This window comes from Neodiprion fabricii, chromosome 1 (assembly GCF_021155785.1).
Source record: "Neodiprion fabricii isolate iyNeoFabr1 chromosome 1, iyNeoFabr1.1, whole genome shotgun sequence".
NCBI classification, from domain to species: domain Eukaryota; kingdom Metazoa; phylum Arthropoda; class Insecta; order Hymenoptera; family Diprionidae; genus Neodiprion; species Neodiprion fabricii.
Window position 1 is genome coordinate 13269298 of NC_060239.1, and position 12271 is coordinate 13281568.

General features: G+C 33.1%; 1 protein-coding gene across 11 annotated transcripts in view; it reads right to left on the bottom strand.

Annotated features, from left to right (window-relative positions):
- Positions 1–12271, bottom strand: part of LOC124183622 (C-terminal-binding protein) — a 45121-nt gene that overhangs the window by 1707 nt on the left and 31143 nt on the right. For 6 of the 11 annotated variants that reach the window (XM_046572328.1, XM_046572367.1, XM_046572344.1 and 3 more), the window contains 3 exons: positions 11631–11787; positions 7878–8055; positions 126–4351 (listed from right to left, as the gene is read on the bottom strand). In XM_046572328.1, the coding sequence (XP_046428284.1) occupies positions 4024–4351; positions 7878–8055; positions 11631–11787 (663 nt within the window). In that variant the 3' untranslated portion in view covers positions 126–4023. Of the gene's footprint in view, positions 1–125; positions 4352–4796; positions 4868–7877; positions 8056–11630; positions 11788–12271 lie in introns of those variants that run through there. The other 5 variants (XM_046572403.1, XM_046572409.1, XM_046572394.1 and 2 more) reach the window with 5 other exon arrangements.

Genomic DNA, 12271 nt, shown 5'->3' on the forward strand with positions numbered 1-12271 from the left:
CGAAAAGAAAAGAATGGAAAAAAAAAAGAAAATGAAACTGATACAATGTAATGTCGTATGGAAAACAAATAATTGAAATCAAATTAATGAATATATCTAGTAAATTTTTTACTCCATTTTTTTTCAACACCACTGACAAGCATGAAGCTTAAAAGCAGCGCTAAGTACCTGTCTGTAAGTTCAATATCGAAATATCCACAAAAGGGGTTGCGTGGATGGGGCGATGTACTAGTTTATTTACTGTAATTAGGTTTTTTTTTTCATATTAATTTGCTTTCGTTTTTTTTACAATTCAAAATAAGAACAACTCCTTTGTTTTTTAATGTATGTTTTCACTTAGCGAAATCCTTTCTATATATAATGATGTATTTATAAGTAATAATATTCTGAAAAAAAAAAACTTAAAAAAAAAAAAGAAACAAAAATGTATGTATAATGTTTTTACGTTACGAACTTTGTACCGATCTGACGTAATAAGTTGGTCCTGTCATCTAGATTTCTAAATAAGCATGTGATTCAGAGACCATCTCGTCACGCACAGACTGCACGTCGTGAATTTCCGTTTAAAAATGTATATGTGCCTCTGTCTCACGGTATGAATGGGTGTGAGAGTGTCTGTGTACCTGTGTACGCATGTCCCAGGAGTGTGTATACGTGTGTGATGCTTCATAGTTTATTTCATTCTACAACTCCTCGTATATCCATAGTCAAACTTTTATTTTTTTTTTTTGCGTCAGATTCTCATGCCACTTGGAATGATATTATTTTATTATTATTTTTTGCTTTTATTTGTTTTTTTCTTATCATTTTCTCTAATTGTCGAAAAAAAAAGGTATAACATAGGGTGGATCTACATGAGTTGAATTCTGTTAATCACGTACCATAAATACAAACTTATCTATTTAACACTCAGTTTGACAATCGAGTATAATGACAATTACACCTTTTACTTTGAACTAACAACTAATTATAACCGTTGTCGAGATCGTCATACTTTTTCCAAGATTTCAACAATATATGAATGCATTATAATACTATTGATGATATTCTCAAGGTTTACCACGTATACGTGATAAACAGAATTATGTTAAGTGATAAGCATCCAGATAAGCATCTACGCATCCATCGTTAAGTCGATAGTATTCCCCAATTTATGAAAGCATAAAGTAAAGTTTCGAGCACCTGCTAATTCCCGATTTCATTTCTTATCAGTGTACTTCATTTGCGTAAAACAGTTTCTTAGAAAATATCAACAATATACACATTAAGTTTCGAAATAAAACCAACTTATCATGCTGAAATTTCAATCAAAACGCAATAGCTATCAAATCGTTCAATTAACTTCGAAATGATTAATTTTCGGAAAATACAGAGCAACGTGAAAGAATAAAATTCATATTATAAAACGTTTGTTGGTATCAAATGTTTTATCCGTGTAGCTACTCGAAATTTTTACAGCTCACTCATCAACAAAGTTGGTATTCCTGCTTGGTATTAATTTCCAGCTAGCATGTAACATAAATTGATACCGATTTGGGTGAAAACACCTCTTTTAGTGTTCTGAGAATAGCACTTTATGTTTTGAAACCGCGATATGTCGATCTACTTCAAGCATTCACGTACTTTGCAGCTGCCATTGATAGCTCAATTCTAAAAAGAGTCCAGATAGATAAAAATAATCTGGAGGCATATCACATAACTACATTTTCTTGCTGATCTACCCTAGGAAATGAATTAATTTTAATTTCAGTGATTAAAATTGAAAAACAGATCGAAACAACTGAATAGATATGTGTATGTCTCTAAAATAGATTTTTTAATATTTTTTTTTCTTTTTTATTCAATTATTATTATCATCGCTTTCCATAATTATTCTCAAAAAAAATTTCCATTTTTATTCATGGATTTGCCTCTCGATAATAGAATCAACTGTTCGTAATATCGCATTACTTTACTTAATATAATAATTAATCATATTATAATTATCAATTAATAAAACTTGTTTCTGCTTGTTCTATATCTCGTTCTCTCTCGTTCATTCATTTTCTCGCGATCTCACTTTCTCTCTCTTTCTCACTTTTGCTCTCTCGCTTAAATTCTTAATCGATAATATTCACCGAAAAGCACAAGTTGCTGTTTTATTTTTATATATAGTATCAGTGCCAGAAGAAAAAAGAAATACTTCGACACAAAAGTTCTCGATGTATACTCGAAAATTTTAGAGATTAATCTGGCTTTCGGTCAATGTTCTTTTCACGAAAAATAGAGATATTAACGATTGAACTTCGTGGATAATGGTTGATGACAAACGCCGGTAGAATTGCAGCGAGTATGCGGTTATATTTTTTCCGAGTGCAGCCCGAACGCTATTAATCTTCCGAACAATGTTGAGCTGCTATTATAATTGCTATAGAATCTACCGCGGTTTCGCTCATATTCGAGGCCATCAGACAATCAACGCTCCATAGACTAACAGCAGTCACACTGCAAGCGAATAAAATTATAACGTCTTCTGACTGCAATTTCACGGACGTTTTGGAATCCAGGTGCACGGCATCCTTACCTCTATTTTTCATGGTTCTGCTGTTCCGTAACCCTACAGTTAATCAACTTGACTTGCCGTAGCTGTGACTTTACGTACTTTACAGGTGTGAAAAACTAGAATGGTCTAATATTTTCGAGAATTATCTCACAATCTTTGAATTGACGTAAGGAAAAAAAAAATTCGTACAGGCTTTCACGTTTCATTCAATTACAAATTTTGTTCTTCAAGTAAAAAATTAACTGTATTTGTAGTTTGGAACTTTTTTTTTCGCCTCAATACGATATTTTTTTCATTTGCGGTGCAGCCCCCAATCAGCCGTAACAACTTTAAGTAAATACTCAGTATATAAAATTTTCGAAGTAAACATAATATGCCTGTTCGAAATACAGAAACTGCATAGCCACACTACTGTAAAAATTGGTATAGGTCATAATGTTAACATCATTTTTTCATATGACAGCTTCTTTTTGTTACACAGGCTTAAATTTGAGAAAACGAAACGTTTCAATTTTGTAAATACAAATACTAATCATGCATTTCTCAAATTTTTCACACAATTCAACTTCTTAGATGAGAAAAAATTGTATTTACGCAACAATTGTATTCCAATTAATTTCCCCCTCAATTTTGTACAGAATGTGCCACAAGTAAGTAAATTTGGTAGACATTGGGATTAGTGCTGTGTAACATCTGAAATACCAGCGCAGTAACGATATTGACTTGTAAATGTTTGACAAGAACTTTTAGGCCATTTACAAAATACATACCAAGCTTAGTAACCATTTGCAAATAGCACAAACATGTAAGCCGAAAATGCCTAATATGGTACATTTTTGATATAGAAAAATACGTGATGCTCCTGTGAGTTTCCAAAAGTACAATGGTTACTGATAAACACGTCAGTGGATTTTGATTGTATGCTAAAACATATCCCAATACATAACAAATTGGCAGATGATAATGTATTCTTGCAAACACAATATCATTGGGTGCAAGCATGATATATGTCAGTCAGTCACCCATCCTTGTTCAATGTGCTACTATCGATTTGAATTTCCATTAAAACAGCTACACTTGTTGCAATTGTCATGTACCGATCCATATAACGTTCTGATTGGCTAGGAGAGGTGTTGTACGTTTCAATGCGCAATAAAAGATCAAAAAATCCACAAATGTAAACAGCAACTACAAAGAGATGCTATTATAATAACGTAGTTTGAGTAATTTTTTTCTCATTTTGTTTTTGCTGACGAAAAATTTTTCAAAAATAATGGAAAGAATGGGGTTGCCTTGCATAGAACCCTTTTGTTGTTGCTTGTTTTTTTTTTCTTTCATGTTATGATTTCCACGTTTTTTTTTTTTTCTTTTTTTTTTTGTCAAGGTCAGGGGCAATGTGAATTGGTTAAGGAAATGTGATGGGATGGGAAAAGGGTAGAGCAAAGTGGAGTGTGAGGATTCCAAAGATCAGGGGTTCAAGGTCAACGTGGGCTAGGGGCAGAGGGACTAGGTCGGGGGTCAGGATCGCTTACTATGCTGTGGGGTAGAACGGGCAACCCACCGGCTGAAGGCGCGGAAGCTGGACCTCCTGCACCTCCGCCACCGACTGATGGGCCAGTTGGTCCCGTGGGTCCACCTCCACCTCCGCCCCCTGTGGAAGAATTAGGCCCACCGCCTCCTCCACCCCCTCCGACAACTGAGTGACCACTGGGAGGCGGCGGGGCCGAGTCATGAGGGGTCGTCGAATGCGCTTGCTGTACAGGCAGAGTTCCTGCGTAGTAACCACCGTTAATCCCTTCTGGATAACTACTGAAAAAAAGCAAACGAAAAAATGGTTTGTATCATGCGTATTTCACAGGGCTAAAGAAATAGAGAAAGGTGGGACGTAAAATTTCTGAATATAGGTACGTTTACTATTAAACAGGGGTTTGCGACAATCATTTTTGATATTACGAAATTTTTCTGAACTAAATTCAGCGAGAATTCGAATTTTCTTTACTATTTAATATCGTATTTTTTCTTCCTTATATGTTTTTATTGCGTTATCAAATGCAAACAATGCTGTTCTTTACTGAAAAATTCGTATTCTCTGTAAATTATACAACAATATTTTCGCAGTATTTGTTCTCAACCAAATATGCCTGAGAATGTAACTTTCAATATATTTCTGAGGTTTTCATTTTTCTTGTTATAATCATTTATTTTATTTGCTTTGTTTTTGTTTTTGTTTTTAATTTGAAGGCTATAGCCTTACCTATTTTATTTGGGCAAAATTCTCAACCCCTTTGGAATTAATCAAGGGATCTATATATGACATCTTTTGACCTGTAGAATTGAAAAATGACAATTAAATTGACGAAATTCAAATAACAAATAATTCAGAGCTGATTTCATACAATCTGACTTAAAAAAAAAAAAAAAAAATATATATCTCACAGCTTTGATATAATGAATGATATTGATTAAAACCAGTTAGTAGTACATTCAGCTTGCAAAAGTATGTCAGACATAGTCTGAAACAAAAATGATTTTCAATAATGAATTAATTTTCACATTTGCATATCTTTTAAGATATTTGATTACTTGTGAGATTTTTTCTGAAGCCCAGATTGAATATATTCCCGCATGCTGAACTCCATACTAATAAGTAAATAAACGCAATTAAACCAGAAAACGGCAGAAAACTAATTTCTATTCAATTATTTCTGCTTTTCATCAGGAAAAGTATCATGATTTAAAAACCCTGTTAGGTACAATTGGAAAAAGATGTACCGTTATTATCAGATTGTGTAGACGAAAATGCATTTCATAAAATCTTGGAGAACATGAGTCACCTCAAGTTAACTGAGATTAGAAAAACAGAAAGCATAAAAGCAAGACTATAAAGTACACCCGAGTTAAGTCGATTCTGACCGCCGTCTTAGTTTAAGCAGGTCAAAATGAGGTTAGCTCCAGCAGCTTGTAACCAATCGCATTGGTACATCGAGCAGATACGGCATATGATATTCAATAGGTATAAGTTAGATGCTAGTGCTGCCAACCTTATTTCTGACCCGCTAAAATTAGGAGGAGCAGAAATGATTTTACTCGGATGTACACCAGCTGTACAAAAGGTGTCATGGACAATTGTCAAGCAGCTGCGTACTAAATATTTGCATAGTTTTTCAAACCAAAAGTTAATCGGTGATCCTTGTATTCCAGGCAAGCATTAATTATATTTGGAAGTAAACTAGAAAGATTAATACAGCACAAAAATTGGTTCCAACATTCTGGTATAAATTACTGAAATATTCGTGTGATACACTTCGCGCGGTAAATTTTTTTTTCTATCTATGTTCATTAAATCTCAGAATTGATACTGTTCTTTGTTCTAAATGCGAAATTTTCGATTAGAAATGCTTTTTTCTAGGCCAAAAGTGATCGTTGTGGCCCATACTAATCTAAGATAATTATGTCATTTATCATGGACATTGCTCTTGCCCATGCATTGGCTCCATCACAACCCTATTAAAATATTTGACAATAATTACCATATGGTAATTGCAGAGATTTTAATTGCAACGCTGATCTAACAATTTGTATAAAATTCAAAAAGAAACATTTGGACTTTATAAGAGCATTTTCACAATCATGCAAACAATACAGAAATTGAATTTGACGCAAATGGCGTGGTAATGACTGCAAATCTGGGTGTATTGGGACTCCGAAGTAAACAATAAAATATAAGAGATGTTGTAGTATTACAATCCACATTCAATAATCAGTTACTTATATTAAATAAAATTCATATAAAAAAAGTCGTCTGAATTCAGTCATGTTTTGATAATTTCCTCAATTTCCCTAAATCGACAGATCAACTACAAACCGCGCAAAATCCTAAAAAATGCAATGTGCATCAAAATATTCATATTGCCATCAAACCAGTAAGCATAATAATACAAGCACGCCCGGTCTGTCAAATTTCTCGTCAAATGAAAAAAGAAAATTCACTCAATATGATGTGGAAATACGTGAAGCTGGATTTATAAAAAATAAATATACGTAACAATGTAATCTTCTTTCAATTACAGATGATGATTTTTCTCACTAATAAGTTACGTTATAAGTTGTTAACATTGTAACTTAAAAATAACTATACTTCAATCACGAAATATAGGTGAATAATAATACAAGTTGAAAGATCGGAGTATCATTTGATTTACTTATAATCTTTAATCTACTTGATTTCGATCAATATACTGATTGTGTATGAGGAAAGAAACCAAATTGGTGAACACCAGACAGGTGAAACATCATTGCAAGAAGCCTGCGTTCAAGTTTCGAATGAATCGTACATATTCTTTCAAGATCATCAATGTTCTGCACACAATACAAATTGTGAAATTTGAAATACAAAATTTAAAGACAATTAGATGACTTTTCTAGTAATTATCCAAATTAAAATACATTTTTACTGCACATCATTTTCATTTCAAGATATTTAATGATACGTTAAATAAGCGGAAACATAAGCTAGAAGGTTGAAAATACAGGTGTTCAAGATTCGTTAATTTGGAGTTGACGAATCTTCAGAATTTCAAAAACGCCATGTTATATACAAAAAAAAAAAAAAACATAAGTATTACAAAATATTAGGTAACATTAAGTGATGAAATGAATTCATGGTGAAAAATAAAAATTGTATAGAAGTAGAAAAATGTTCATTAGTTGAGAAATTCTGTTCAGTTCATGAATTCCAAATTTTAGACAGGCGTGGTTAAGGTTTTAGTATCCAAAATTTGAAGCAAGTACTCGCACACCCCTAGGATTAATAGTGAATGCGATAGATTGTGAAAATAGTTAGAATGAATCTTCAGCAATATAAAAAAAAAAAAAAGTTAACGAGACAATGACATTTTTTACCCAATAATAATACACTGCACTTACTGGGTTATGTTGAAAAAGTGAAAGTTATCTGAATTGCGTAATTGGTTCAAAGTGATAAAATGCGTAAGATATACCAAAATTATTCTTTATAAAGGTGTACTTATTTTTCATAGTTAGTACTGAGAACTCTATCCCTATGGATCGCACATGTACAACCATCATTAGATTACATTAGAACTGTAATTCTGGACAAAACTTTCCACTATACATCAGCGTATTATATTATTATCAATTTTGGCGTCTCATTCACTTTTTGTAATTATTATCATTGTTCTTAAATTTAAACCATTATTAAACATACCCACATACGTTTTGAGCAACCGTCACAAGCTGTTAGCTGGAACTTTTCTATATCATGACTAGAACACCCTTCTCTACACACTATGCTGACCATAAGTAAATAACTTACCCAGTAGATGAGAGGAAGTACTCCTTATTCACACAGTTGCGTAGACAATCCGGAATGCGACCGACAATAGCACGTCGTATTTCACTGGCAGCCATTTCGCGAAGTTCTGTGCAGCTTGCGTCACTATAGAACGCAGCATGTGGTGTGCACAACAGATTTGGTGCATCCTTCAACGGACCTAAACATTAAATTTTCACTTTTCCATCAAATTCTCTAAAGCTTCGACGACACACAGTGATGGAACTTCATTCACTATTCTATATACAGATATTTTTCTGACACTATGGATACAATTTCCATGCGATTTAGGAAATGTTGTTAAAATTGCGCATGGAATTTTCAAAATCGACTATTGCATGAAATCGACCATATTTGGGAAAATAGTATGGCTTAATGTGGAGGTTAGACGTTGTTTACATAAACCTAAAATTATTATTCTTCCAAATAAAATTAAAATAAGACATCATGAACAATATTCAAAAATGAAAAGGTCAGCAACACAAACTGAATTACAAACGTACGTGCAATAGGGGATCTGAAAACTTTTTGCGAATATTGTTCAAGCTATTTCAAGGAAATGCTTAGCGTGATTGATGAAACAATTGCTTAGAATGCTTCGGCAAATGATATAAATCAAATATCCTATGTTATTCTGATATTCTTGTGAAATAGATTATTGCGTAGAGAAATTCGATGTATTCGAAAACAATGCTAACCAGAGAACAAAAAGCTTGGCTGTTTTTGCAATGTGCACAATCACACAATTGCATTTATAGCTTCTAAAAATCGCTCAGTTTGATTCGTAGAATGTTTGGATAAAGTAGACCAGGGCAAAATGATATACTCGAAAAATTGCGTGTAAAAGTGATGAGAGATATTGGGACAAATTGAAATATAAAGAAAAAATTCAAAGAATGAATTAAAACCTATTTCAATTGTTAATTATACGTACATAAATCACTGTATATTGTAGTAGAATATCAAAACTTGAGAATCGTTCGTTTCATTCACCAATCAATATATTTTTATTAAGTGTTATCAATTTATGTCAAGTTTCAATAGCCACTAGACGGTAACAAAAAGCTGCAAATCACTGAAAAAAATGGTGTCCATCATCACATACTTTATGTCCTTTCAAAATTTCATTCGAATCAAATAAAGTGTTTTCTTCGTGATTCAGCACCTAAGTAGCTGGTAGTAAAAGAAGTTCCAAAAGTTTCATGGCTCGTCTCTAAAAAAATAGCTAATGCAGCATAACATTTTATGGGAATTGGTTCAGCCATTTTTTCTAGAATTTAGGATACACAATATAATTATTCAAAAGTAAAACAATTTGCCGTTTTATAACTGGAAGTGTTGGAAGCTTGAATAATTTCATACATCATGCTGTCCAAGGTTCATCCAAATTCGACAAGCATTTCACCTGTAATTCAGGACTCACAAGGCAACGTGTCTTGCAATTACATATTGAATGGGCTCTCTGCTTTGCAATCGTGCCCAACAAATAAACCAAGATTATGCATCGATATTAAAATCATAATCTTAAATAATTAATCCAGTCACGATTCTAAAATTTGATGGTAGAAATATTAGATGCTAGGTACAGCAAACCGAAAAAGACACTAAAGTTAAAATACTATAATGTTATTGATATTGTAGACTTTTTAATGAAACTGTTGAGCCATCATAGAAACAGGGTATTAACACATCTTCAGAAGTTTTAGTCAAAGCAAGTTATACCGAAATCAATGCACTTTCAGGGTGGTGAAAGAAATCAAAGTACATTTCCTAAGATCTCATTGATTTCCAGAAGCCATTTTCCCAAAGTTCCCGGCCATTTTTTGACCATTAATACCTACTATCATGCTTCAGAAATGGGCATGTAAATTCTGTTCAAGGTAACTTGTAGAGAATGATGCAATAAAATCAAGCAGATGTTACATCAAAGTGAAAATTGAAAAATGATTCGTTTTATCTCAAATGAATGAAAATTTAACTTAGCGTTCATTATTATTGATAACACTGAAATAGGTAGGTAGGTAGGAAATAGGTAGACCACACAGAAATATCTTTCCAATATGTCCCTGAGTTTGATGAGGACTCGACTAATTTCCCGAAGTTTTCCAGAGCCCAAAAATTCAGTAATTTCCTGATTCTGTCACCCGTCCGTGTTTGAAAAAATTAAATCTGTGACTTGTTTTTACAAAAACAAAACCCAGTAGCAACAAGATTACTGATTAAAGAAATATTTGTCCAGCAAAAATTACATCCCACTGTTGTACAGCAGCAGTGCTCTGATAAGAGACTATCACTTGTTTTCAAAGGAAAACGTAAAACTCGTACAATTGTTGAAGTTGCAGAGTTACAACAATCAAATATTGTCAAAACTCTGAATGGCTAGACGTATTGATTGATAAAATTCAAACGAGGCTGAAGCTAGAAGCCAGAATTAGCAGCCAAACGTTCTACTGTTCATTCAAATAAGGTAATGAAGTTTGAAAATTTAAATTTTGTGAAATACCTTGAATCACTAATTCTTTTCTAAAATTTTGAGGATTAAACTAAACTAAATTTTTCTATTTCTAAAAAGTTTAACACGTTTGGCTCCAAACTCTGGCTGCTAGCTTCAGCTTCATGAAGTCCAGTATTTCAATTCAAACTCAGGAATAAGCCTCCGGATAAACGTAAAATTCTGAACAATCGGCAGTATTTCATTGGTGCGAACATAAAAACAATTTTGATACAGTTGATCACCGATTTGATATAGAGAAGGTGATTTAGTTACTTCAAGAACTGAACCTCAATTCACATTTCCAAATGTATTGCAATAAGCTGTTCATCTGTTTTTAAAAATGACAATTACTAATCAATTACAATAGAAATAATTTGAAGTAAGAAGCTTTATGCAAATATATACATCAAAAGTAAAATTCACTAAAAATATAGATTCTCAAAGTTCAGCAGACATGTGCGAACAGCATACAATATTTTAAAGTGGCAATAAATCACTCCGCAATTAAAAATTTCGAATTTCCTGCACTGCCTTGAATTCGAAACAGAACAGATTTCATGCATGATATTGTTGGATGCACATACATACAAGCAGTAGGGTAAAAAAATGTTTATTCAATAGGATTTAAGGACGAGGGATCATGATATCTACGCAAAAAACGTGATCTCATAGACACAAGAATCTAATTACCAATTATGTAAATGGAATATAGTTATCACCAATAATTGTACCCATTCCATTTATAGATACATTGGAGCACAGACTTCGACTTAAATTTGACTCAATCAGGCAAAGAATACATGAAATGGTTCACAACTATTTCAATCTCTACATCATGAGCACAAAAACTTGAGCATCGTAAAATACGTAAGGCAACATATCAAAATGGGCAATAATGCGCTAGTGATAATTAACCATTATATGGATTAACTATTTCGTCACTTTAAACATTGAAGAACCGAGAAAACACTAAATAGGTACCATATTGCTCTGAATATAAGGCAGTTTTTTGTCGTTGACATCACCCGCCAAAATTGTCCTAGTCTTATGCGCGGACCCGTTTTATGTGCGGGTAACTAAAAAAAATACCCTGAAATATTGTCTCAGAATTGGGGGTCGTCTTATATGCGGGGCCGTTTTTACTCGGAGCAATACGGTAATTGTTTGATGCATATGAGTAGAGTGATATTGGATAGTAAATATTAATTGGGTAAGGTTTTGTTAGGCCAAATAGAACTCACATTGGGCGGACTGACCCTGAAAGACATTGTAGGGTTCGTTCTCATGGACATCTAACGCTGCAGCACGAATACGCTCTTGTTTAAGTGCTGCTGCGAGCGCATCATCATCAACTAAGCCACCTCGCGCTGTGTTGACCAAAAACGCTCCTGGTCTCATCTAAATTAGAATAAACATTACTATTATTCATATTATGTTATACATTTTGCAACATCAATTGAATAAATCTAAACATCACAGTCATTCTTAATTAAGGGGAAAAAATTACATAATAGAATGATCGCAACAGTTTTTACTGAATGGTGCTCATTTTTATCAACAATATCATTGGTGACTGGCTTTGTATGAAAAACTAGTTTAATGTAGTTTCACAAGACAAAAATATTCATATTTTTTCAATTTTCTTAGTATCAATAGTGAGTCTGTATCATTGCGCGTTCAAATTTCGTGTAATAGCAGAAAACTAGTGCTAAAAATCAAATCCATCTACAGTTCGACTATTTATTAAGGATCATTGACATATATTATTAACGATGAAGTAATCGACAGTTTGACATCAATTATTCCATTACTCTGGCAAGATCCTAATACAAAACAGAAAATATGTAAGCCGACTGCTGACTTCTGTTACAGAAGGGCGCCG